At 53.3% G+C, this 26,569-nt stretch overlaps 1 protein-coding gene across 1 annotated transcript; it reads right to left on the bottom strand.

Moving 5' to 3' along the window:
• Positions 1–1,364: 1,364 nt before the first annotated feature.
• Positions 1,365–26,569, bottom strand: KCNIP3 (potassium voltage-gated channel interacting protein 3). The gene is made up of 8 exons (XM_026479954.4): positions 26,370–26,569; positions 12,021–12,145; positions 11,537–11,606; positions 11,214–11,284; positions 5,626–5,733; positions 4,826–4,930; positions 4,120–4,182; positions 1,365–3,478 (listed from the first exon to the last, which is right to left on the bottom strand). The coding sequence occupies exons 1-8, from the start codon at positions 26,470–26,472 to the stop codon at positions 3,431–3,433; spliced, it is 693 nt and encodes a 230-aa protein (XP_026335739.1). The 5' UTR covers positions 26,473–26,569; the 3' UTR covers positions 1,365–3,430.

Below are 26,569 nucleotides of genomic sequence, written 5' to 3'. Positions count from 1 at the left end.
TCTTAACCTATTCATGACTGATTTTTAAAAAATCCTGGTAATACCACTTTTTAAAATGAGTTGGAAAGTGTTCCCTCCTTCTCTTCTACACCAACACCCAACGAGCAAGAGAGGATGGGACTTGTCCAAAGCCATGTAAGTTTAATGGCCCAGGTCAGAACTAAAGTATTCTGTCCCTGAACCCAGGGCCCCTTTGGACCCGTTACTGCCACCCAGCCACACAGAAAGCATATTCTGGTCACCACCTCTGCACTGAGTGTCCAGGTCAGGAAGGTGCTGAGTGAATGAGTGGAAAGCAGATGTACAAATGGATGGAGGATGGATGATGGATGCATGGATGGATGGAGGGAGGATGTATGATGGATGATGGCTGGATGATGGCTGGATGATGGCTGGATGGCTGGGTGGGCTTTCCCCACTCTGAGCTCTGTAGACCATCATGAAGTGAGTCAGTGCTTACACCCAGCCTAGAGCCACCTGCTTGGCTCCATTCTTCAAAGACTGGGAGGTCCTAGGATCTTTTAACCCAGCTTCCCCATCTGTGATCTTTAGGCTGTGACCAGAGTGAACATGCTTGGCATGGTGGTCACCCCATGGCAAATGCAGGCTATCCCATCCTAGACAGCAAGTTCAGGGCTTCCTTACCCGGATTATGCCAGGGCCCTGGGGCTCGGGTAAAGTGGGGCCTTTGGTGTGTGTGGTGGTGGAAGTGGGTTCCTGTCACCTGTCCTCCCAACTATAGCTGAGATGCCCACCAGCCAAACCTGGTGACTCATGGGGGCTTGGGTCTGTGTTCACTGTGGAGGTGATGTCACACGGCGTGGGGTCTGGTCCTTAAAGCACTGCAGATCCCCCCAGAACCTTCCTCCTCCCTGTCCTTGGGTTAGGGAAAGCCCTTCCTCTCCTCCCTGCCAGGTTCTCATTTCTTGCCCCGCCCCTGGCATAATTCTCACTGAGTTTACACTTTTGAAAATAAAGCCAGGAAAGGAAGCTCTCTTCAGGCAGATTCTGCTTCAGCCAAGGGGACACGGCAGAAACGACTTCTTGGAACTGGAAAAGAAAAATGGTCTGGGAATGAAATACAAATGGCCCCTCAAGGAGTCACCCTGCCTCACTGGCTCTGGAGAGGTTGCGGGGCTGGAGCTTCTCGTAAAGGCTTCCCAACAGCAGACCTCCCTTCCCGGCTCCGCCTTCAGTGACGTCACAGCGGGAGTGAGCGTGGAAATTGGCAAATGCTACAATTCAGGGAATGTCAGACATTTACGAGCACAGCCCTGGGCAAGAGCCATGGCTAATAGCATCAGGGATGGGAGGGGCTGGACTGAAATCCAGAGTTGGGATAAAGCCAACAAGAGTCCCTCTTCTTTGCCAAGTTTATTTTATTAAAATATACAGGACAGAATATTGGTGGGCGCTAAGAACAGGAACCACCCTCCCAGGCTGCACCCAAGGGAGACGCTTCTGCCATGCAGACATGCGGCCGGTCCGCATCCCAGCGTGGGAGACAGACCCCTCCTGCTTGGACGTGCAGCCAGTCTGGCCCCAGGCCAAGAGGGGCAGGGGCATGGTGGTGACCCTCTCCTATGGCCTCGGCCCCTTAGAAGCACAGCTACGCCAGCTGGGAGGGCTGGGCTGGGGGTGGGCAGAGGGGGAGAAGATCCCTGAGCCAGGGAAAGCTGATGCCCTCCTGGAGGAGGGAAGAAAGACCCCCCCCCCCCAGTCAAACTGGAGATGGGGTGTCAGTACAACTCCAAGGGAGAGGACCACCTGTGTGTGGGTGACAAGGGGTCCCTGTGGCCAAACCAGGCCAATCTCCACGGCCTCCTCCATTCCACCTTTCCTTTGAGGGCCCTGCTCACCCCTGGGCCAGGCCTGAGCAGAGAGGGGGTGGCAGCCGGTGGAATGTATTGTACGGGAATGTTCCTCAGAAAGGCCCACGCTACCTGGGACTGGGTTCCTTCTTGGGGAGGCCTGGGCGGATGGGAGCAGCCTCTGTCTCTTTCCTGGAGGTTTCTGTTGACCTACCACTCAGCTTCAGGCCCCTTAGCCCTCACTCTTGGTTCTGCCTTCAGCTGACATCAGCCTCCATCCCCAGAGCAGAACCCAGGCAAGAAGGGTCCTATGATTTGTGCTTTTGAATGTTGGTGAGCTGGGCTGGGCGGGCTGGGGGTGGGCTTTGAGCCCGCATGGCTCTGAGGCACAGAATGGACCCCCATGCTTCTTCTCCAGAGCTACCTGTGTTAGGGCCACCGCGACCCGGGGCCTCAGCCCACTAGAAAGGCCTGATCTTGGAGAAACAGTGTCCTTGGCTCCCTTTGTGGGCTGCCACCTGAGCTGCTCTGGGTGCTTGTGCTTTTTGTATGGGGTTGGGTGAGCCTGTGTATAGAGGGGTGGCCACATTGCTTTAGGACCCTAACCAGGAAGTGGGGGGGGGGTGCTCATCCGAGCTGGGGGCCAAGGGAGACAGGAGCTAACAAGCAAGGAGGGAAAAGCCCCTTCTCAGGCTTGCTCTGCCACCTGGGCTCCCTGGCTGCCAGTCCCTGATCCTTGTGACCTCTTCTTAGAACCTGTTATGACCTTGGAGTATGGGCGCACCCCCCCCCCCAACGCCCCGCTTCACTCCCACTGAGCTAGGACTGAGGCAAGAGAAGGCTCCTTCCATTTCGGTGGACTTGGCAGACAGTTCCCCTAAGATTCTCCACCAAGAAACCCAATCCCTGAGCCCCCTTCCCAGGATGGAGAGAAGAGTCCAGTGGCCCCTTACCACAGGAGCTTGCCAGTGGAGTGGCAGGCATCCTGGGACCCCAGGGCAGTGTTTCCAGGAAACAGCAGGCTGTCTCCATTACTACCTCTTTCCTCGTCCCAACTCTCTTGACCCCCCACAGCCCTGCCAGTGTCCTGTGGTGACGAGCATTCTGGGAGTGTAGCCAGTGGTCAGGGGAGTGGTTGGGGGGCAAGAAGGCCAGAGTAGGCCCCAGAACCTGGCCCATGTGTGGTGGGAAAGAAGGGTGGTGGGAGGGAGGGGCGAGGGGACTCCCACCAGCGGGGCCTTTGGTGACTGGACCCTCCTCTGTAGGGGACCTTGAGCGCCCTCCTGACAGCACCCCGTGGCCAGCAGCCTGCAGACACGGCTCTTTCAGCGCCCACTCCAGAGGCAGCCCCACCCCACGGGCCTGGACAGGGAGCTCCCAGCCAGACTCAGCCCATCCTGACCTCTGCACCCCCTCTGCCAGCCCGAAGGAAGGGGCTCTGTGTGTGTGTGTGTGTGTGTGTGTGTGTGTGTGTGTGTGTGTGTGTGTCTAGAGCAAACTGTTCACTTTTTGCAAATATATTAGAAAAAAGTTTCTCAGGCTGCTCCTGGCAGGATTGAGATTTCTTTGGGGGCAGAGGTGGCAGTGGCCACTCAAGGACCCCTCGCCACCGACATGTCCTAGATGACGTTCTCAAACAGCTGCATGGAGCTCATGATGTTCTCATCCTGTGTGGAGAGAGGAGGAGGAGAGGCCGGGTCAGACCCCGGCTGGGGAGGGCGGGCCCGTGCCCAACCGCTCCTACCTTGAGCAGATTCTTGCCAGGGACTTGGAACCCCGCAGTGACCACTCTGTCTCTCTCACTGGGGGGAGGGGCAGCTGGTCAGGCAGAGCCTATCTTCAGCCAGGGCGTCTGACTGCAAGCGCATCTGGGGGCTGCTGACTCGCTGACGGACAGGCTTCCCTGGCTGCCCTCAGACGGCGGCCAGAGGCACCTGAGAGGCCGTTCTGGGAGTGAGGCAGATGGCTAAGGCCAGCGGAGGCACATGTCGTGGCCCCCAAGGGTGCTCTGAAGAGGAGGGTCAACAGTAAGGCTGGGGGAGGCTCCAGGCGCCTTTCTTACAGTGTGACCCCGTGCTGAGGGCCCCAGGGCCCAATCATCCTCCTATTGGCCCATGTCTGCCCCTCTGATGTGAGGCATTACAGGGCAGTCTGAGGGATGGTGTGCCTGTGGGCTGTGGGCTGACAGGAGCAGTGGCAAAGGGATGGGCTCAGACAAAAGTGTGAACATGGAGTCTGGAGGTCGGGAGGGGCTCGGGGACTGGCAGGGGCGGGACCCTGGGTGTCCTCAACTCCTGATGCCACCTACCTTCTGACAGGTCTCCAGGAATTCATCAATGGTCACCACCCCGTCCTGATTCCGGTCCATTTTCTGTAACCCAAGGAGTGTCCTCAGTGAGTCTGTGGGTCCCGTCTTCTACCCTGGATCCAGGCCACGTCAAGGGCCCTCCCCAGCTACCTTCGTGGCACAGATGACCTCTCTGGCATCTCCCCAGTCTGCTCGCCACACCCAGCCACTTCCCAGCAGCTTTCTTGGGCTTACACTTCCAGAATGCATCCCCATGCTCATCTGACCCCCTCACCTCCCCAACAGGCAGCCAGGGCAGACAGAGCAACTGAGGCACAGGACGGGCCACCAGCAAATGCGACGTGGAAGCTTCAGCCCCTTTCGTCCCCATGGACACAGAGCAAGGTCACCCCAACCCCGCTCCTCTTGCATGGTTTTTCTGGAGGGGCTGGGAGAGCTCTTGAAAGGCACCAGAACACTGGCCTGGGTGTCAACTGCCCCTGGCCTGCCCTGAGGTGAGGTTCAGTGGATTGGGGCGTGGGGGAGATGTTTTAATTTGCTCCCCGGGATCCTGACAACCAGCCCGGTGGGGGATGCGAGTTTAACCTCCTCGTGGGGGGAGGGGGACCCAGAGAGGGGAGTGGCTTGCCCAGGGCCATCCTAAGAGGGGGAGCCTGTCCCTCCTCCATCTGCCCGCCCCCTCAAGGTCCGGGGCTCGAGCTCTCACCTGGAAGAACCTCTCCACGTGCTCCAGAGGCGCGTCCTCCCGCAGGATCGGGTAGGTGTGGCGGCCCATCATGTCATAGATGGACTTCATGATGGCCAGCATCTCCTGCAGGGGGCCAGAGGGGCTGGCTGAGCCTGGCTGCAAGGATGTAGGGAGGTACCAGGGCCCAAGGGGAGGGGCTGCATCCAAACGGGGAGGGCACCTCCAGGGCAGCAGAGAGTGAACAGGACGGGGGCCCCAGCTGGACGGAGACGAGCCCACCCCCATCTAGTGTCCCCAGTGCTAGCCTCTGACTCCCTAGAAGATGCAGAGAGATTCTGATGGGTCATCTCCAAAATCTGAAACTGTAGCAACGATTTCATATACCAAATAATGCTTGGGCTAAACAAAACCTGATTGTAGGCCAGTATGGCAAGGGCCCCCACCTGCCTTAAGGGACCACACTGCCCCATTGACTGGTGGGAGCCAAGGCTGGCTCCTCCTACTCTCTGTCCCCAGCTATTCCACTTGTGTCTCCCCCAGGACCTCCCTGTGAGAAAGAATGCTCTGAGAACATCTGTCGAAGTAGATTGAGCTGCATGGTGAGAGGCACACAAGCACCCAGGGGTCCAGGACCAAGAGCCTGGACAGGAGAGCCCCCTGGCTGCTGTCCCCTCCAGGGTGGGGCTGAGAGCGGTGTCTCTGAACAGGAAAGGCAGGCAGGGCAGCCAGGGCGGCAGGGGAGCGGAGGAGAGAGGCTGGGAGTGTGGCGTGGCAGCAAGGGAGAGGGGCAGGCGGCCACGGCCCCCACCGCCCTGTACCTCTTTGGTGATGTAGCCGTCCTTGTTGATGTCGTAGAGGTTAAAGGCCCACTTGAGCTTCTCGTGGACTGTTCCTCGCAGGAGGATGGAGAGGCCGACCACAAAGTCCTATGAAGGGAGGGGAGGGTGAGGAGTGACAGCCCAACGCCCAGATTTCATTGCCAGTTTGCTGTGTGGCCTCACACCCCTACAGGGGAGGAGCCGTCATTGCGGCACAGACAGATGGTGTCCATTAGGTCAACACAGCGTGAGCGTACACGCGTGTGTGTGTGTGCGCGCACGTGTGTATGCATGTATGTGTGTGCGTGCATGCGTGTATGTGTGTGTGCATGTGTGTGTGTGTGTGTGTGTGTGTGTGTGTGTGTGTGTGGTGGCTGGTACTGATCTTCTCAAATAAAGATGTTCAAAGACATGGTACCTTATAATGCCTGGCTCCTGATACAGAAGACCGGGGGGGGAGCTCTTTTAAAAAGGGGGCTGCTCTACTTTTAGTTCACCAAGGACCTGCATGCCAAGGTGCTTGCAAACTTATAGCTTAAAAGCTAAACTAACAGTGCTCAGCTCCGGGGTCACGACACGCCTGTGTGCTGCCGTCATTTCTGAGGTGTGACAGATAATTTATTATAATGTAATGAGACATGACTGTTCCAGCGGCTTCTGTGTGAAAACTCCAACTGCTCTAACAGTTGGTGGAAAGCAAGCCCTTTCTTCCATTTCCCAGAAGGCTTGCAGGGCGAGCCTTCCCTACCCCGTGTGGCCCTCCCAGGTTCTTCTGAAAGAAGGGAGAAGAGCAGGGCTGTCCTGGAACAGGGAGTGGAAGACGACGGACTGTGGGGGGGGGGGGCAGGCCGTGCATGAAGGGGTTTGGCTGCCCCTCAAACATCAGATTTTCTGGATCTGAGGAGGCCTGTACCTGAGAGAGGCTAAGGGAGACAGGGAAGCAATCTGGAAGAAACAAAACTTATTCCAGGAGGAAAAAACTTAACAACAATGACTAGAAGTAGAGATTAGACACCTGTCACCCTGAAAATAAAAATAGGACGCTAGAGAAAGGGAGTAATTGAGAACGAGAAAGAGCTCTTGGGAATTAAAAATAAGCAAGCAAAATGACAGACTCAGAAGGAGGTTTTGAAGAGCACATGGAATCTTCCATAAAGTCATGTGAAAAGGCAAAACGCTGGAAGAGAGAAAAGAGGGCAACGAGAGGTCCACTCTCGAGGAACTACCACTTGTGCACCTGGAGTTCCAGGAAGAACCGGAGGGGAGGGAGGAAAGCAGGCCAGGGAAGTAAGGAAGGACTCCCCAGAACGGAAGGCTGGGAATGTCCAGGTCCTGCCGAGGCCAAGCACAGTGCACGGAAACGGCCCACCGTGTTGCCTGCAGGCACCGGTCAGGATGGCGTTTCAGTAAACCAGGTGCAAAAAAAGGATCCTACAAGCTTCCAGACAGAAAAACACAACCAAACAGAACAAAATCAGTTCCCATACACAGGGTCAGGACTCGGCATGCTTTGCCTCTAGCAGCGACATGAGGCAAGAAGCCATTAAAGTGTGGCCACCACCACTGGGAAGGAGGGCAACTTCCCACTGCAGCTCTGGTCCTGTACAGTGGATCAAGCAAGAGCAGGAACACAATGGAGACGCTTCCAGAATCTAAAGCCTCAAAAGTTACCTCCCACATTACTCTTTCATAGGAAGCTGCTCGTAGCTGTACCTCTGAAAAGGGAGACTAAAGCAAGGAAGAGGAAGACGAGGAATTCTGGAACCAGGAGACCCAAGCCCGGAGGGGAAAGAGGCTGGGAAGCATACCCAGGGAGATGTCCGTCTGGACAACTGGAGAAAGGCCTGGAGTTGAATTACTGATGAGATCACAGCCCCCAGGCAACTCAAAAATCAGGACCACTGTTAATTGGCAGCAAGAATAAGAACGTGTGCTGGGAAAGGAAAACATAATCAGTTCACCAGAAGGCTCAGCTGGGCATCAAATTCACGCCATCAGAGCAAACCACGGTCCTTGTCTCACCTGAAGCCTATCGTTCCGGAAAGCCAGGGGATATGGGAAAGGCGTGTGTGCACGTGGGAGACCCAGCGCCTCGCCCCCCACAGTGGAGAGCCAGCAGTCTAGAACCGGGCAGCCGGGAAGGGGCACCACGTGTGCTACTGGGGACACAGAGACAAACAGTGGCAATGGGCTAACAGCAGGTGGCGGCCTCCTCGGTGTGTGGGTGGGGGGTTCATGGCTGCTTTTGCAAAGCACACCCTGTCACCCTACTGGGCTCGCGAAGTCCGTCATGCATGTGTCAGTGAAGAAAATGAAAATGTTAAAGGAGAAACAGGTGATAGTTCCTACATGCCCAAGTTTGGGGAATCATCACTGAAGCTTGCGCACGATTTAGTGAAGACGTACAGTGTCCCCGAAATCACATCCCTGGGATCTGACAGGCTTTCCCTGTGGGAGGCAAAGGCGTGCAGTCCCTCTCAAGGGCGCAGGGAATCGTGAGGCCCACACAGGGCCTCCCTTCTCGGGTGCCCGCGTGGACCATGGGGGGCGCTGGCATTACTATCTGCCATCTTGTCTTCGCAGACCCAGGCCTGCCGCCTTGCAGCCACAACCAACGGAGAAATGTCCCAGTTCTGTGTCCCGAAGTGTGTAGGTAGGACAGTGGTGACGGTACTAGCACAGAGATGAGTGGGCGTGTCCCCTGCGAGACCACTGGCCCAGAGAGGCCCCCCTGTCCTGCCAGCACACATCCGAGTCCTTGGTAGTTGTACATTTCCAGCCCTGCACAGCAGTTTCAGGTGGGACTGTCACTAGCTGTAACTCCCTGACCTGAACTCCAAGGCAAATGAAGTCCATCGCCTCCACAGCCCCTGCTCTGCGGCTGCGTCCCTGAGGCAGAGCCCGGGGAGCAAGAGGGGCACGGTGACACAGGCCTCCCAGGCTGAGACACCCCTGAGTGCACAGCAGGGGCACCCAGTAGAGCGCAGAGCAGGAGCTCAGCCGGAAGGGGGGAGCACAGGGTGTGATGACAGCCCGCACACATTCTCTCTGGTTACTGCCCTCCCGTCGGGTTTGGCCAGTGAATGGCACAGGGAGGGGGTTACTGCAGAGGGAGCTCGGGGAGAGGCCGCCACTCCTTCCTCCAGACACACAACTGGCCCTAACTCTCCAAAAAAGCAGCAGGGTGCTGGCAAGATGAGTGGGTTGGATGAGAAAGGCCCTGGATGGCGTGGAGGGTTCTGGTGCATCTATCTGTAGGCACATGGCCTGTGCCTGGGCTGCGGAGGCCAAGACCAGGCTCCCTCCTGTGGGCATGTCCCAGAGGACCCAAGAGGAACAGCACAGCAGGCGGACCCTGAGGCGGGACGTGCGACCGCTGCCCCCGCTTGGCAAAGATGACGTTGGGTAGGGAAGGTACAATATTTTACCACATCGATAAACTTTAATTAATACGTGTCTTTTCTCTCAAGAATATGCAATAAGGATTGGGATCCTTTTAAATGTCAGTAAGCTGACCTGACTTTCTTTTTTTTTTTTTTTTTAAGATTTTTTATTTATTTATTTATTTGACAGAGATAGAGACAGCCAATGAGAGAGGGACCACAAGCAGGGGGAGTGGGAGAGGAAGAAGCAGGCTCATAGAGGAGGAGCCTGACGTGGGGCTCGAACCCGGAACGCCGGGATCACGCCCTGAGCCGAAGGCAGACGCTTTAACCGCTGTGCCACCCAGGCGCCCCTGACCTGACTTTCTGTTCTAAGGGCACATGGAAAGAGTCCATCTCAGGCGGGCCAAGAGTCACCTCCCCCCCACCCCCTGCCCGAGTCCTTCCTGCCACGGGGCCCCAACCCGTGGTGCACCCAGGACTGGGCCCTGCTGATTGGAAGGTCCCTGGGGACATACGTGCCCCCCTCCCTTTCTGAGAAAGCTTTCCTAGAGCAGAACTCTGAAATCAAGAAGGTCCTCAAGATAAACAAACACACCCATATGGAACCAGAGGGACTGGCAAGAAGCCGGCGGAAGGCCAGGGATGATGCCGGAGGGGCCGGGCCTTCTGAGAAGGCGCCTAGCGTGTTCCCAACTCAGCCACTGACAGCACACCCCAGAAAGACCCCCACCACCTACCACCTTACAGGGACCACCAGACCTCCCCCTCCAGGGAGTGAGAGCAAAGACCACAGGCGGATGACCTCCTGACAGCCACCGCGCACCAGGACCCTGGGGAGCTATCCCGTCAGCTGATTTCTGAACGAGAAAATCTCTCTCACAGAGCCCTGCTTGGGGCTCACCCTTTAGTCCTGGAATCTCGGGTGCCCCCTCAAGGACACACAAGAGCCGGGTCACAGCGGAGGACAATCAATTTTCCCCGTCTACCTCTGTGGTGCTCGGCTTCCTACCGCAGGCAGGTATCAGTGAAAACGGGACAGGTGACGACACTGCACTTACTCGACACTAGCCCCCAGGCTGCAGCCGGGGTGGGCGGGGCCCTGTGGTCACAGGGAAAGGCTGTGGCCTCCACCGCCCGCCCCCCCCCCAGCTCGGCACCGCGTCAGTGTGCAGGCTGGCCACCGCACAAAACTCGGCCAAGCGGCATTACCGGTGGGTTATTATTACACCCCGGCGCGTCCAGGGCCTCTCTGAGCCCCGCCGGCTGGTTCCTCCGCTTTCCTGTCAGCTGCCCTTGGCCCTGGCAGCCGAGCAGGGCGGTTATCGATCAGGCCAGGCTCTCAGCAAGGTTCTCCTCTCCAAAGAGGTTTCAGCTTTTCGCCTGCAGCTATTTTTAGGGGCCTGGGCTCCACAGACAGAGCCTCTCTCAAATGGTCCCGTGTGGCCAGCCGAGGTGGAGCCCACAGCAGGGCCAGCCTGCTCGCCGGCTCCACGGAGCCCCCGCAAGGGCCCGCTGGGGGCCAGGTGTCGGAGGCGGGCACACCTTGCATCACTTGCCGTGCCCGCTCAGGCTGGCCGCTCTGCCTGTTTTGTGGCAAAGGGTACATTCTGGGGCTGGGTGCCTGAAATGCTGCCAGGTGCACAGACCCCCGAGTGCAGCCTTGCCCCCTTTCCTTTTTTTTTTTTTTTTTTAAGATTTTATTTATTTATTTGACAGAGAGAGAGACAGCCAGCGAGAGAGGGAACACAAGCAGGGGGAGTGGGAGAGGAAGAAGCAGGTTCCCAGAGAAGGAGCCTGATGTGGGGCTCGATCCTAGGACTCTGGGATCACGCCCTGAGCCGAAGGCAGACGCTTAACGACTGAGCAACCCAGGCGCCCCAGCCTTTGCCCCCTTTCCACATTGGGTTCCTATGGCCTCAGTGTGCCTTAGCAGCGACCCTGGCTTGGTGGGGCTGGAATGAAGAAGAGGCTGAGTGAGAGGAGGGCGGCCGGACGGCCACATCACATTTCCCTAACTTCGCAGTTAGGCCCAGGGCCAGCCGAGCACAGTCCGCTCCTGCTCTGGAGGACACACTGGACCACTGACACCCAGGATCGTGTCTGGGGCTCTGGAAGGCCCGAGAGAGGCGCCACAGCAGGGAGATCCCCCCTGCCCGAGGGCTACAGGGGCAGGGGATGTGGGAGGGGTCAGCGGGGACCTACCTCAAAGCGGATGGCCCCGTTCCCATCAGCGTCGAAGGCGTTGAAGAGGAAGTGTGCGTAAGTGGTGGCATCTGGGGAGAGCAAGGGTGAGCGCTGGGGTGTGCTGGGGCTCCCACCCCAGGCAGCCCCACTGTGGGTTCCAGCTGCACCCAGAGCGGGAGTTCCCCGCCCTTCCAACAGGACAGAGGCAACACGGGGTCTCTGGCAGGCAAAGGGTGGAAGCAAGGATCCCCTCCCCATCAAAGTGACACCCACTGTTTGTAGAGCTGCCACAGGGGGGCTGGGATTTGGGGAAGAGCCAGGGGGCCTGGCCTCAGACTCACCTCCCTGAGGGAAGAACTGGGAGTAAATGAGTTTGAAGGTGTCTTCATCCACCAGGCCTGTGGGACACTCCTGCAGCAGGAAGTCACCCCTCAGTGAGCTCAGCCATCCCCAGCCCCATCCCCAAACTCCACAGGGCCTGGCCTCTCTCCTCCCTCTGGGGACTGCTGGCTGAGATACTGCTGGGCTCTACTGAGTCCCGGAGCTGGGGAAAGCCTGGTGGTGGGGCAGGGTGACGTAGGAGGGTAAGTGGGAGGATGCTGGCTGGTCCCTCCATACGCTCCTCCCCTGTGCCAGCGTTGGGAACACACAGAAAGGAGGATGGTGCCTTCAGAATACTGATTCTGGGACCTGACCCACCCCGAGACAGCTCTCCCACAAAACTAAGACCCATAAAGGCCCCTAGGATATTTGCTGTGCCATGGAGAAGTTTCTAGAAGGTCTCTCTAGGCCAGGGCCTCTCCCGGAGGGATGGGTAGCACTCACGTTCTTGAAGCCCCTGTAGAGGGACTGTAGCTCCTTCTTGGTGAACTTGGTCTGTGCCTGCAGCTGGTCTAGTCCCTCCGGCTGGTGGCGCACTGTGGACAGCTCCAGCTCACTGTCGCTGCTATCTGAAAGGGGACACAGACCCGGGGAGGGTGGGACAAGTGCCCCTGCTCTTCCTCTTGCTCCAGTGTGGGAACCAGGCCATGGGCTAAAGTAGGGGTAGAGGGACTCTCCTTACACGACTACCATGGATGGCCCCACAGGCTGTGCACTGAGCAAATGGAGTGGCTACGGTGGAATGACACACACTCAGGAGTTGTGCCTCATGGTTGCTCTGCTGCCCTGCTCCTCACACAGGGTAGGCCCCCTTCACTTGCCTCATCTAGAGTGTATCACCCTCTCAGCCACACGTGGGATGGGGGCTGGGAGCGGGTCTTATCCTAGAGAGGCACTGAACAAAGGGAGGTGGGACAGAAAAAGACAGCAAGACAAGCTCGTGGGACATCAGCCTTCGAAATCCAATTCCTGGACCACCTCCTCCATGCTGACCTCCCTGATTTCCCCCAGGAATGGAGAGGTCACTGCTCTTGGCCCATCCAGCCTAACATGCTGCTGCTTGGCTGCATTTGGTGTGAGGGTGTCAGTCACATCTGGGTAGGAGGTCAGACCTCAAGGGCCCATAGGGCAGGGACCAGACCTTTCCTTTAATAATAACACATCTAAATGTTAATTAACCATGGTTATCTTTGTCCGGGGGAGGTCAATTTCAGGTGATCTTTACTTTTTGTGATTTTTTTTTAAAGATTTTATTTATTTATTTGACAGACAGAGACAGCGAGAGAGGGAACACAGGCAAGGGGAGTGTGAGAGGGAGAAGCAGGCTTCCCACCAAGCAGGGAGCCCGATGCGGGGCTCGATCTCAGGACCCTGGGATCATGACCTGAGCCGACGGCAGACGCTTAACGGCCGAGCCACCCAGGCGCCCCATATTTGTGATTTTTTTAAATATTTAAAAAATTTCTTTTGGTATGGCCTGCATCATTTCTATAACACAAAGTCAAGCTATCAACAAAATGGTACCGAGCGCCTTACTGAACAGCAGGCTCACATAACTACAGACCTTCCCACTGAAACGGGGAACACGATCCCCACAGCACTGTCACCACCCCTGGCCTCCCCCATTGTCCCGCAAAACAGTAAGTGCATGATTATCTCACAGCTGCTCGCTCGCTCCCACTGCACGTGAGTGCTGCGAGCCCCCCTGCACTGCCCACCCTGTGCCCACAGAGGCGAGCGCAGTGCCAGACGTACAGTGCCAGACGTGCAGTGCTGCTAACCAGAGCACACTGAGCTCTGTGCTGGGCTGCCCCTCACCCGGGCCTCTCCCACGAGTCCTGATGCCGCTCACTAAGGGCCACTGTGCCCTCAGAAGTGCCCAGCAATCAGGCTTTGTTGACTTGGTCCATGCATGCTCCCGATCTCCAAGACAGCTCTTTCATACCTTCCTTCTCTAATTTCCCACTGCCTCCTCCCCCATCCTTTGTCAGATTGCAGCCTACATCACTGAGAAAACAGAAGCCACAGAAGAAAATTTCTCCAAGCTCCCACCCCACATCTACCTGTATTGGCCCAAACATCTGCTTTCCCTCCTTCTCTGGGAACGAACTGTCCCGGTTCCTGGCCAAGGCAAACCCCTCCACCTGCACAGTGGGTCCCAGCTCCACCGTCTCAAGCATGGGACTGCAGCAAGCCTCCCTACGCTTTCTTCATCATTGTTTTGCTCTCCCTTCTGGATCATTCCCATCACCATGTGGACATACCATGTTAAATCTGGTAATCCTTAGTCAAATTAAGTATAGGCAAATCTTGCAAGCCAGCCTTCCTACCCTGGGTGAACATCCCAACTAGAATCTTAGCCAGCTAAGGGGACTGTACAAGGACGTTCATGGCAATAGTATTTTTGATGGGGGAGTTGGAGGCATCCCAGGGGTGCATCGCAGGCAGGATGGGCAGGCACAACATGGGGGGTGCACATCAGGGAGAACTGTGTGCTGGATTAAAGGGACATACAGTGGCATACATGTGTGTTAAAAATTGGTTGCTTACTTCAACCAAGAGGCAGACATTTCAGAGTGGGTGAAAAGGCAAGACCCAACTATATGCTACTTACAAAAAGGATATCCTTAAATCACAGCAACAGATGTAAATTGAAAGAGTGGAATGGATAAGAAACCTGGTGTGGCTGTATTAATAGCAGAAAAAGTTGAACTCAAGACAAAGGGTACGACTAGAGACAAAGAGGAACATTTTATAATGATACAAGAGTTCATCAAGAAGACAGAGCATGGGGCGCCTGGGTGGCACAGCAGTTAAACGTCTGCCTTTGGCTCAGGGCGTGATCCCGGCGTTCTGGGATCGAGCCCCACATCAGGTTCCTCCGCTATGAGCCTGCTTCTTCCTCTCCCACTCCCCCTGCTTGTGTTCCCTCTCTCGCTGGCTGTCTCTATCTCTGTCAAATAAATAAATAAATAAATCTTAAAAAAAAAAAAAAGAAGACAGAGCAAAACAAAATATATACATGTTTCTGATAACAACTTTAAAATACCTGAAGCAAAAAAATTCAAAACTAAAGGGAGAAACAGATAAACCACAGTTACAGTTGAAGATCTTAACATGCTTTTCCAGTAAATGGTACAAAGATACAAAAGATTTGAAAAACACTATCAACCAATTTGATCAAATTAATATTTAGAGAACCTGAGGTCTAACAACTATAGAATACACATTCTTTTCAGGAGCACATCCTGTGGTTCCCAACATAAACCAGATCCTGGAATATAAAGCAAAACTCTGACCGCAATGGTATTAAATCAAAATCCAAAAAAAAAAAGATAGGTAAAAAATCCCAAATGCTTGGAAATTAAACAACACACTACTAATATACCCATAAGTCAGAGAAGGAAAATCACAAGGAGAGTCTTGAAATATTTTGCATTGAATGATAATAAAAATACAGTGTACCAAAATTTTCTGGATGCAGGTAAAGCTGCATTTAGAGGGAAATTTATAGCTTTAAGTTACTTTATAAGAAAGGAAGACAGGTATAAAGTCAATGATATACACTTCTAGATCTAAGCTTTTCAGAACCCAGAAAAAGAGCAAATTAAATACAAAGTTATTCGAACAAAGAAGATAATAAAAATAAGACAATCAGTGAAAAAGAAAACAGACAAACATAGAGGAAAAACCAATAAAGTTATTAAGAAAGCCAATAAGCGAGCCATAGGTGAGGAACACATATGTGCGGTACATTTTTCCATGGTACATGAGCCTTACATATAATACAAGGTTTAACTCAAAATGGAGCATAGATTTACACATAAGACATAAAACTATAAAACTTCTAGGAAAAATAAAAAAACACAGGAGGAAATATTTATGGCCTGCGTTTAAGCAAAGAGTTCTTAGCCACAACACAAATAGCATGATCCATAAAAGAAAAATTGACAAGTTGCATTTTTTTAAATTTTATTTTTGGGTAAATTGTACTGTTTACTGATGATTAAAACCTTCACTCTGCAAGAGATAAAAGAGATAAAAAGATAAACTACAGACTGGAAGACAATATTTGCAGATCACATACCCGACAAAGGATATCCAGATTATACGAAGGACTCTCAAAACTCAACAGTAAGAGAACAACTCAGATTAAGAAGTGGGCAAAAACTTGGTCAGACACTTGACCTAGAGGGCATAGAGGTGGCAAATAAGCACCTAAAAAGGTGTTTACCACCACCTGCAATTGTGGAAATACAACCTAAAACCACAAGGAGACCCTGCTACGCACCCTTAGTGTCACTTAACTAATGACTATTGACAATACCAAGGGCTGGCGAGGAAACGGAGTAACTGGAACCATGACACTTTGCTGGCGGGAATGCAAATGCTACTGGCCATCTGGAAGGCAGTTTGGCAGCTTCTTATAAACATGCACTTACCCTATGACCCAGAATTCCTACTCCTGGGTATTTACCCATGTGAAACGAAACCTACTATAGTGACACAATAATGTTTATGCAAATGTTTAGAGCAACTTCATTTACCAGCTCCCAAAGCTGGAAATAAACCGAATGTCCTTCAACCAGTGAACGGATAAACCGCGTGTGGTGCATTCACACGGTGGGATATGACTCGGCAATAAAAGTGACCGAACTATTGATACACGTAGCAACGCGGATGGACCTCAAATGCACTGGCTAAGTGAACGAATTCAGACTAGGCAAAGTATGACTCCACTTAAATGACATTCTGGAAAGATAAAATTGTGAAATCAGGGGGAAAGACAATCTATCAGCGGCTGCAAGGGGCTGTGGCACAAGCCATGTGTTGATGACAGAAAAGGCGGCAGGAGAGAATTTCTGTGATGGAATTGTTCTTTTTTTTTTTTTTTAATTTATTTATTCGACAGAGATAGAGACAGCCAGCGAGAGAGGGAACACAAGCAGGGGGAGTGGGAGAGGAAGAAGCAGGCTCACAGCAGAGGAGCCTGATGTGGGGCTCGATCCCATAACGCCAGGATCACGCCCTGAGCCGAAGGCAGACGCTCAACCGCTGTGCCGCCCAGGCGCCCCCCATCTGTGACAGAATTGTTCCATACCTTGACTGTGGCAGGGCTTACATTACTATGCATTTGTCAAAATTCGTAGAACTGGATCCCAAAAAGGGGAACTGTACTGTATGTAGATTAGAAGCAAATGAAATAGAAACTAGAATAATTGCCTATAGGAGTAGAAGGAAATGGGGGGGGGGAGGTAAAAAGGAAAAAATTAACAAAATAAGAGAGGGGTTTTAAATGGGTCAGGACTAATAATGTCCCATGAACTAAAGAATATGAATAACTTAATCCTCTGCCTCCAAAGGTCAAAAAATAAAACAAAAATCCCAAACCTGTTGCTGTTTCTTCCTTGGCCCTACTGTCCCCTGCAGCTCTTTATTTCTTCTCTCCTTTAACTCACTGTCTTTACTTCCTCTCCTAGTCTCCTTTGAACTTACTCCTATGGGGCATGGACCCCACCGGTCCACACAAACTGCTTTTCCAAGAATCACCGGTGATCACCATATTGCTAGTCCAGTGATCAACAACGTAATCCTGACTCCTAAATCATAGAAGGGCCATACGAGAATGAAAATTACAGTGACGCCATGCATGGACCTTGAGAGCATCACGCAAAGTAAAATAAGTCAGGCACAGAGCAACAAATACCGTATGATCTCACTCACATGTGGAATCTAAAAAAAGCCAAACTTACAGATACAGAGAGTAGATTGGTGGTTGCCGGGGCAGGGAGGTGGGGGAAATGAGGAGATGTTGGTCACAGGGTAAAAATTCCAGTTATAAAATGAGTAAGTTATGGGGGTCTATGTACAGCATGTTGACTACAGGTAACAATACTGTGTTGGGGGCGCCTGGGTGGTGCAGTCGTTAAGCGTCTGCCTTCCACTCAGGGCGTGATCCCGGCGTTCTGGGATCAAGCCCCACATCAGGCTCCTCCGCTGGGAGCCTGCTTCTTCCTCTCCCACTCCCCCTGCTTGTGTTCCCTCTCTCGCTGGCTGTCTCTCTATGTCAAATTAATAAATAAAATATTTAAAACAACAAAAAACAAAAAATAATACTGTGTTGTATATATGAAAGTTGAGAAGATAATAGATCTTAAATGTTCTCACTCCCCCCTGACACAAAAGGGTAATTATGTGTGATGATGGATGCATTAATTAACCTTATTACAGTAATCATTTCATACATTTATATAATTTTTTTTTTGGTTTGGGGTTTTTTTAAAAGAGTTTATTTATTTATTTATTTGAGAGAGAGAGAGAGAGAGAGAGCAAGCAAGCAGGGGGAGGAGGAGAGGCAGAGAATCCCAAGCAGATTGCACGATGAGTGCAGAGCCCGATGTGGGGTTTGATCCCACAACCTGAGATCACAACCTGAGCTGAAATCAAGAGTGGGACACTTAACAAACTGAGCCACCCAGGCGCCCCAATACAATGTTGTATGTCAATTACATCTCAGTAGAGCTGGAAAAGCAAACAAAAAGAAAATTACATGCCCACTTCACTTTTGAATGTAGATATAACCTTAAACAAAATGTCAGCTAACTGAATCCAACTGTACTAAAAAAAGTACACCATGATTCAGGTTTTATCTGTAATATGGAGGGAAAAATCGTATGAAAACCTTAATACAGAAAAGGCATTTGATAAACACCCACATCTATTTATAAATAAACCAACAAAAACTTTAAGCAAACTAGGATTAAAGGGAACTTTCTTAACTTGATGTAGCTTATATTTGCAAGTTACATTTTATTTATAGAAAATATTAGATTGAATGGCCAAGGCTCAGATACAATGCCTTTAAGATTTGGGACAAGCCAAGGTTGGCCACAGTCACCACTGATACCCTGCCAATGCTCTAAGGAAATTTCAAGAAAGAAAGAAATAATATAGGAATTGGGAAGTAAAGGATAAAACTAACATTACTTGTAGATGTTTGGTCCCTACCGGGACCAAAAGAATCAATATACATGAGAGTTTAGTAAGGTTGCCAGATATAAGATTAATTTACAAAAATCAATAGCAATTTTCTACACCAATAATATCCACCTAGAAAATATAATTAAAAATACAACATTCATGATAGCAATAAAAACTCAAAACTATCTAAGTATTAACCAAAACTCTAAGGACTTCTATATCAAAAGGTAATCTGAATAAATGAGACATTCCATCTTAGATAGGACCACATAATATAAAGATGTCATCTCTCCCTGAAGAAATCTGTAAATTCAACACAATCCCAATGAAAAATCCAGTTGGACTTTTGGAGGACCTTGATAAAATCACTCTGAAATGCATACGGAGGAACAAAAGTCCATAAAAATCTAGAAAGGACGAGTATAGATGGATTGAAGTATAATGGATGTTTCCCACTAAATACTAATACATTTTCACAGTCACTGTAATGAAAGTTGTGTGGTTGGTACAAGAACAGACAAACACTGAAAGCAGACCAGAGAGGTCAAAGAGAGACCGAGGTATAGCAGGAATGTCACAGAAGATTTGTGGGAGGGTCAGATCGTTCAGTAGGTGGTTTTCGGAAAACTGGCTCAGCACAGAAATCTGGATCCCTTTCTCACACCACATGAAAAAGTGGGCTCCAGATGAACTAAAGACCCAAATGTGAAAAGTAAGCGATAGAGTTAAAATATAAAAGAATCTCTTGCTAACACTTCAAAAGTTCAAACCATAAAGGAAAAAAACTGATGAATTCGATTACAATTAAAGATTTCTGTTCAAAAAAAGGGCACCGTGGCCAGTTCGAGACACTCCAGCAGAATGGGGAAAGACAGGGTTTAAAACAGTCGAAAGAAGAATATCTAGAATAGATAATCATCAAAAAAAGGAAACTGGAAAGATGAATACATATGGGAAAGATGGCTCAACCTCATTAACAAAAAGGAAAATGCAAATTACAATGAGAACACAACAGCTAGATTGGCAGGAAATAATAAAATGAAATAAGGTTGGGGCGCCTGGGTGGCTCAGTCAGTGAAGCGTCTGCCTTCGGCTCAGGTCATGATGCCAGGGTCCTGGGATAGAGTCCCACCTTGGGGTCCTTGTTCAGCGAGGAGCCTGCTTCTCCCTCTGCCTGATGCTCCACAGCCTTTCCCAGCTCAGGGGATGGTGACTTAGGCCAAAACTCTGGGCGTAGACCTTCCTCCCAGCGCTCAATCCACACGCATGGCCAGCCAGCTCTAACTCTCAACATATATCTTGCCTCTGACCCCTTCTCCCACTTCCCGTCCCCACCCTGGTCCAAGGCTTCAGCGTCTCTCTTGGCATATTGCCCTGCTTCTGCCCTGGGTCCCGTAGGTCTAGTTTTCAAACAGTACTAGAGGAAGCTGCTGAAAACATATCCTGTGTATTCCTCTGTTCAACAACCTTCCCCAAGCTCTGAATATAAAAATAATCAATAAATAACCAATAGACGCATGCCACCTCCACCCCCACCCCTCCCCAGCCAGCTCTGACCTCATCACCCTCGTCTCTCCCTTTGCTCCTTCTGCTTCAGCCATTCTGGCCCCCCTGGGCCCCACAACCCCACCAGGCACACCCCCTCTGCTCAAATGTTACCTCCTCAGAGGTGCCCCCCCCCATTCTTATCTCTCCCTCATCTCTGTTCTACTTTCTCTGTTTACTGGTGCTATGGACTGAGCTGGGTCTCCCCAAAATTCGTATATTGAAGCCCTTAAGCCAATGTGACTATATTTGGAGATCTGGCTTTTAGGAGGTAATTAAGGTAAGACAAGGTCCTAGGGGTGGGGCCCTAATCCAGTAGGGTGGATGGCCTTGTAAGAAGAGGAAGAGAGATCTCACCCCCTCCCCTTCACCCCCACGCCCACCTTCACCCCCTCTACACATATATGTACCAAGAAAAGGTCATGGAGCTGTCTGGAACTGTCTCAGGAGCAGAGGACCTGGCTTCACCTTGACTCCCACAGCATCCGGCCCAATCCCGGGCAGCCCACGTGCTCGCAGGGGACACTGGAGACCTCTCCTGGCTCATCCACGAGAGAAATCCAGGGACTCATCCCTCTGGTTTGTTTCCGCAGGGATGCAGCCAGATCTGTGAGGAGCCGCCAGAGGCGTCACACCCACCCCTGCAATTACTGGGAGGACTGGCAATTAATGGATCTAAATGGCCATTTGCTACAGCTTTCCTCAAAACACTGAGGAGCCACGCTCCGCCAGACTGTGAGGTCAACCTGCTTCTGCGGTCTCCCTTCAACCTCTCCCTGGGCTCAGCCCTTCTCTTGGCCCTCTGGAGGCTTGTCCCGGACACGACTCACCCCCCGCCGACCACTGATAACCAGGGGCTCAGCAACAAAGATTTAACCTCTCCATCAAACAAATATTTTGTTAGAGGACTGAAAGCATGAGGCTTTTAAAAATTTGGTCTTAAAAAAAATGTTGTTGCTGTTGTGGTTCTAAAGCGGAAGTCCCCGCATTATACAGCAACTGACAAATCACCAACTGGGCTCTCCTCCCAGGGAGCAGAAGGTCCAGCCCAGGATCCCGACCCCGTGCCACGCAGCCCCCTCTGTGCAGGACCCACCTGCAGGGGCTCGGAAAAGGTGTCTCCAAATCTTTAATTCACTGAGCAAAGACGCACCAGGTCCTAGGTGAGGGGCATGGTTGGCCTACGTATGCCTGAGCCCGGGGAAGCCCCCTGGGCTGCCTCCACCTTTGTGAGGCTCCCCTGGAGGCGGCTGCAAAAGCTTCTCTTGCGCCCACTTGGCTTGCCAGCCAGCACCCATCCCAGCTCCCCTCGCAGCAAAACTCTTTCACAGTGACGTCCACACCGGCTGGCTCCAACCCCTCTTACCCGGCCGGCAGACCTCAGCCCTGACAGCCCCTGCGGGTCAGATGACTCCTAGACCTAGGGGTCCCTCCGAGGAGCCCCAGGGACCACTGGGGGGCAAGAGTCCCCTTCAAATGCCAGCAATGCCTCTTCTGTCTGTCAGGGGCTTACTGGGCTTCTGAGTAAGACTCGGTTCCAGATTCCATGGCTACGGCGCTTTGAAGCCACTAGATATTCAACAGCTGAGGCACTGACTTGGGGAGGGAGGGGGCTTTGCCCAAATCTCCCCTCGGACAACAGCATCAGGCCTCAGGCTCCAGGCCACCTCCCTGCCCCGCAGAAACCACCCACCCGGAGCCCGAGCCCACCTCCTTCCCTTTCCCAGAGCCCAGCCTAGAAGCCTCTGGCCAACCAGTCAGGAGGACCTTAGCGAGCACAGAAGGAAGGACGCCTGTCACAATGAAGGGCCTGTCAAGTGCATCCTCCGCCCCCACTAACTTCCAGGACACGGTTAGTGATGGGTGACACTGGGGGGAATTGGGGCTAGGGCATTTTTTGGCAAGAAATAACAAGGAGTAGTACTTATAAAGTGCTTCCTCTGCGCTGGCACTGCTTTACGAGTTTGCACCCAGCCACACACTTAGTCTTCACAACGGCTCAACAAGGGACACTTCGGATTTAGACACGGGCGGCTAGCTGCCTCCCCTCTGGGTTGCTGACACCCACGCTGTAAGAGGCTGGCATGTGTCTGTGGCTCCTTGGCCCTGCGGGGTTAGAGACGCATCCAGGATGGTGTGCCAGACTTGTACAAGTCCTGGCTCTGCCACTCCCTGGCTGGGTCACCTCAGTTAGGTGACTTACCCTCCCCAAGCCTCAGCTTCCTCATCTCCAGGATGGGCCTGCTGTTGAGGACAAAATTACGATATGTACCAAGAGAGACTCACAAGATGTGGACTGCTGTCACTGTCATCAGCACGAGATCTGGAAACTGCCAAGGGGCTACAGGAGTCCTGGGGGACCTGCAGGTCACAGAGTGGCAGACCCTGCCAAGGGAAAGGGCAGCCAGGATACGCAGAGTATCAACAGGCCCCCAGCAAAGGCAGAAGAGGGTGCTGGCTGGAGAAGAGCAAGGGAAAGAGCAGGAGTGACAGCCACCCCTTGGGCGTGCTCTGGGCCAAGAGTCAGCTGCAGACCCTGCAGGTTCCCAGGCCACCTCTGTCAGCCAGGGCTCTGAGGGCAGCTGTGCACAGAGGGCGGCTGCAGAGGGGTGGGGCCACCTCAAAGAGGGAAGAGCAGGCGTGGTGGGTCAGACCGGCTGGGCACACCCCATTCCCCCCTTCACGCCTGTCTCTTCACCCACCTATACCCCCCAACCCGTCATAATTCCCTGTCCCCACCCCAGCCAGAGGGGTCCTCTCCTCACAGGGCATCCGCCCAGGGGTGTCCTAAAGGGAGGGCCAAGACCCTGCATTAGTTGTGCTCCTGGGGGCGTCACACTTCCTGGCATACAAAGGGTGCCCAATAAATGTGTGCCGGTGATGGCTCATAATTTACACTTACTCAACACCTGCTGTTTGCCACACAGTGCTGAGCACACTCTAGGGCCATAAGTATAGAGACACAAGTCCCTGACCCCCTCGGAAAGCCCATCTGGGGTGGGGATGGGGGCACAGAAAATTTCAGAACAGCATCATCTAACACAACCCAAAGGGGCGGGGGGAGCCAGAGGGGTCGGGAAAGTTCTCCGGGGGAGATAGTGCCTCCGATACCCCACTACAGATGAGGAAAGAGCTCAGGTAAGAGAAGTGACTAGGCCAAGATAATGACAGCGTGTCAGTGACTAAGTCAGGCCTGAAAAGCAGCTGTCCTAGCCCCTGGCCACCTAGCCCCTAGTGCTCCTTCCAGAACAAGGTTTCTCAGCCTATTTGGGCCTGATCAGTCTTTCTTGTGCGGGCCGTCCCATTCATTGCTGGAACATTGGCCTCTACCTGCGAGATGCCATAGCCCCCTCTCCCCAACTGTGACAGTCAAAAATGTCCCCAGACATTACCAAATGTCCACAGAAGAGCAAAACTGCCCTCAGCTGAGAGCTACTTGTCTAGGATTTAGGAAATCCGACCTGAAATAAGAGGCAGTGACCAAAGTCAAGCCTTGGGCCCAGATGTGGACAAAAAGGTGGTGTCAAGGCTTGCAAACAAGCACCAAGAACTACCGGCCCAGGGTCACTTTTTACGCTGTGCGCCACCCTGTGAGTCCCTCAGACTTGAGTTCTGCTTTTCACTTTTCCAAAGTGCTTTCGTTCACCACACCCCTGAAATGCATAGGGGAAGATATGCTTTATCCTCATTCTACAGAGAAGGAAATTAAGGCTCAAGAATGTTAAATGCACCAAAGTCACCTTGGAAGCTAAGTGGCCAAACCCGGCTCAATGTTCCCACAGAGTCACCCAGAGGCAGAGACTGACGGGAGACCTAGGGCAGACAGAGGGCTTTTTATCATCTGCATCTACTTCTAGAAGGCTGCATCCCTAGAACCCAGATCCATTAGTTCCTGACAATCCCAGGGGCATCATAACTCTGGCGGCTCACAGATGGGAACTACGGAGGCTCAGAGAAGACAAGAGACACACAACTGCATGCACACACACTTGAGGGGGGCCGGGCACCAGCCCTCTTCCTTCAGTGCCTGCTCCCATCCGGGCCGCAGCCACAAGGCCTGGGCTCCTCACAGCTCATCTGACAGTCCCTTAGACACTACCTGGCCAATGGGCCTTCCACACACTTAAAGGACACCAGTCCCCATCAACACGGAACATCTGGAACTTGTAAGTCCCTCCCTCTGATGCAGGAGGGGAGGCCTGTTTGAGTGAGAGAATGTTTTCAACCATGAATCAGTCCTGTTACTATGAGTAATTATTGGTGGCTAATTATTGGTGATACCAGTGGTTCACAAAGTGTGTGCATTTATTATATGCCAGGAATGGTGCTGGAGGCTTAAAGCCCCGGTGACTAGTTACACGTCTGCCACAGCCCACTTTTCAGGTCATGGAACGGAGGCTGAGAAAGGTTAAGGGAGCTTCACATCAGCATGGGTGGGTGACAGGACCCTCCGCTAAGACCTGGCTGGCACTAAGGCTCAACACGTCCCATTGCATCAACACATCAGAACTCCAAGGGGCGCAAGCGGGCAACGCCACCCAAAAAAAGAAACTCATTAGAGCCTGCAGGGAGTTCTTCAGCAGGCTGAAGAGAGCATCTGTAGTCTTGTGCATACGAGCCAGCTTGTAAAGAAATCCCTATTCCTTAGAAATCACAAAGACAAATTTCACAGGCCTGGACCTGTGAGGGGGTTGGGCTCAGTTCGGACGGTTTTGCAGCACCAGGTAGAATGAGACCACTGGTGCTCCTGGCCCCTTGGCGGCCCAGGAGGGTCCAGGAAACAGGGAAGATCAATGTAGTGGCCGTGGCTTCCCTGAGCACCAACCACCCCCCACACCCTCCAGACGCCAGGTGGCCAAAGGACAGGGGATGTGGGCCAGACTAGGGCCCTGCAGGAGGCACAGGTCCTCAGGGGCACAGCCGGGCAGGATGCTTATCCTCCAACCTCATCTCATGCAGATGCATTTCCCACTAAATCCCCTGTCAGCCAGTCCCCAGCCGGGGTCAGCATCCAGACTGCAGGGCCAGCTTGGGCAATTTTCCTCTCCAAGGAAAATTTAAAGCTTAAGGTGGCACCTCTCAGAACCACCTTGATCACATGTCTTCTCTCTGTGCCCCATGAACTCACCTAGAAAAGGTGTGATGGAACCTGATGGCTTCTTAGGGGCACATAGCCCCCGACTTCAGGTAGTCAGCTCTAGGTTCTGAAGGCAAAACGGAGGAAGGGCCTGGTTTCTAGGCCCGGTGCCCCTTCCTGTCCTCAGCAGCCCTTGGCAGGGGACTGGGGACACATCCTCAGGCTGGAGGGGCTGCCAGGCAGTTCAGAGGCAAGGACAAGTCCTTCCCTCCTCCCCTGCCTGGACCTCTGGGTTTCAGTCCCAGGAGCTGGAGCCTGGCAAGGTCAGCAGAGTGCTGAGGTAGGCAGGATGCCCATCCTCCCCTGAGAGGACAGCAAGGGAGCACAGGTAACAGGAACAGGACAGGCTGGCCCCTTCCCCACAGGACAGAGGTGTGGGGATGCAAATGCCTCTTTGGAACTGGGGGGAGGGGAAGTTACAGCCCCCGTAGGTCAAGGTCCCCTTCAGAATGGGTGTGCCTTAGAGGGGCTCCTCCTCCTAACCCGCCCACAAGTCTTAGGGACGTATAGAAGGTTGGCCAGCAGCTCCAAGGGCGCCTCTCAGGGGTCCCAGGGAGGCCGTCCACTGTCTGATTTAAGAGTAGGTCTGTCTCCTAATATTTTATTGGGACACAAATGTGGCCCCTGAGGATTTGGTTACTTATCCCGTGGGCCCGAACCCTGCCTAGGGACGTGGGTCGAGGCGAAGGGGGCAGCCCCACGATGTGGCTGAGGTTTCACCACTTGCCACCATCAGGTACCCTAGGCTGAGGATCCTTCCAGGCATCTTCATCCTGAGCCACCTCCCGCCTACGGGAGGCCCGAGCCGGCTGTGCTCACCGGGGGCGGCTCGGACCGCAGGCCTAGGATGGCTCAGGGAGTCACCAGGCATCTCACTCACGCCCACCCCAAGCACCGCAGCTCCATCCCCTCTGGGGCTCCCCGAGCCCCAGGCCTCTCCGTCCTCTTAGTCCTCTTCACCCCAGGCCAGCCCTCGGGAGTCCGGAGGGGGCGGCGGCTCAGGCGGCAGGTGCCGCTGAGCGCTGTGTGCCCGAGGGCCGCACTCGCCGGGCCCGCAGACCCGCTCCCCGGAGCGCGACTGCTTCTCCCTCCCCACACACTTCTGGCCCCGGCGGAGGGCCAAGCGTTACCTTCCATGGACATGGGCTCCAGGATGCCGAACTGCTTGAGGACGGCGATGAACAGCAGCACCACCACGGCCATGGCGCACAGTTCCATGCCCTGGATGCCCATGGCGACCCGAGCTGCCCGGGGCCGGGGCTTGCCCCTCGCCCGCGCGTGCCTCGGGAGGCGCCGGGGCCCGTGCAGCCCGCCCGGCCTCTTGGGGAGC

Source organism: Ursus arctos, unplaced genomic scaffold (assembly GCF_023065955.2).
Source record: "Ursus arctos isolate Adak ecotype North America unplaced genomic scaffold, UrsArc2.0 scaffold_8, whole genome shotgun sequence".
Taxonomy (NCBI): Eukaryota; Metazoa; Chordata; class Mammalia; order Carnivora; family Ursidae; genus Ursus; species Ursus arctos.
This window is presented reverse-complemented; position numbering and strand designations above follow the sequence as displayed.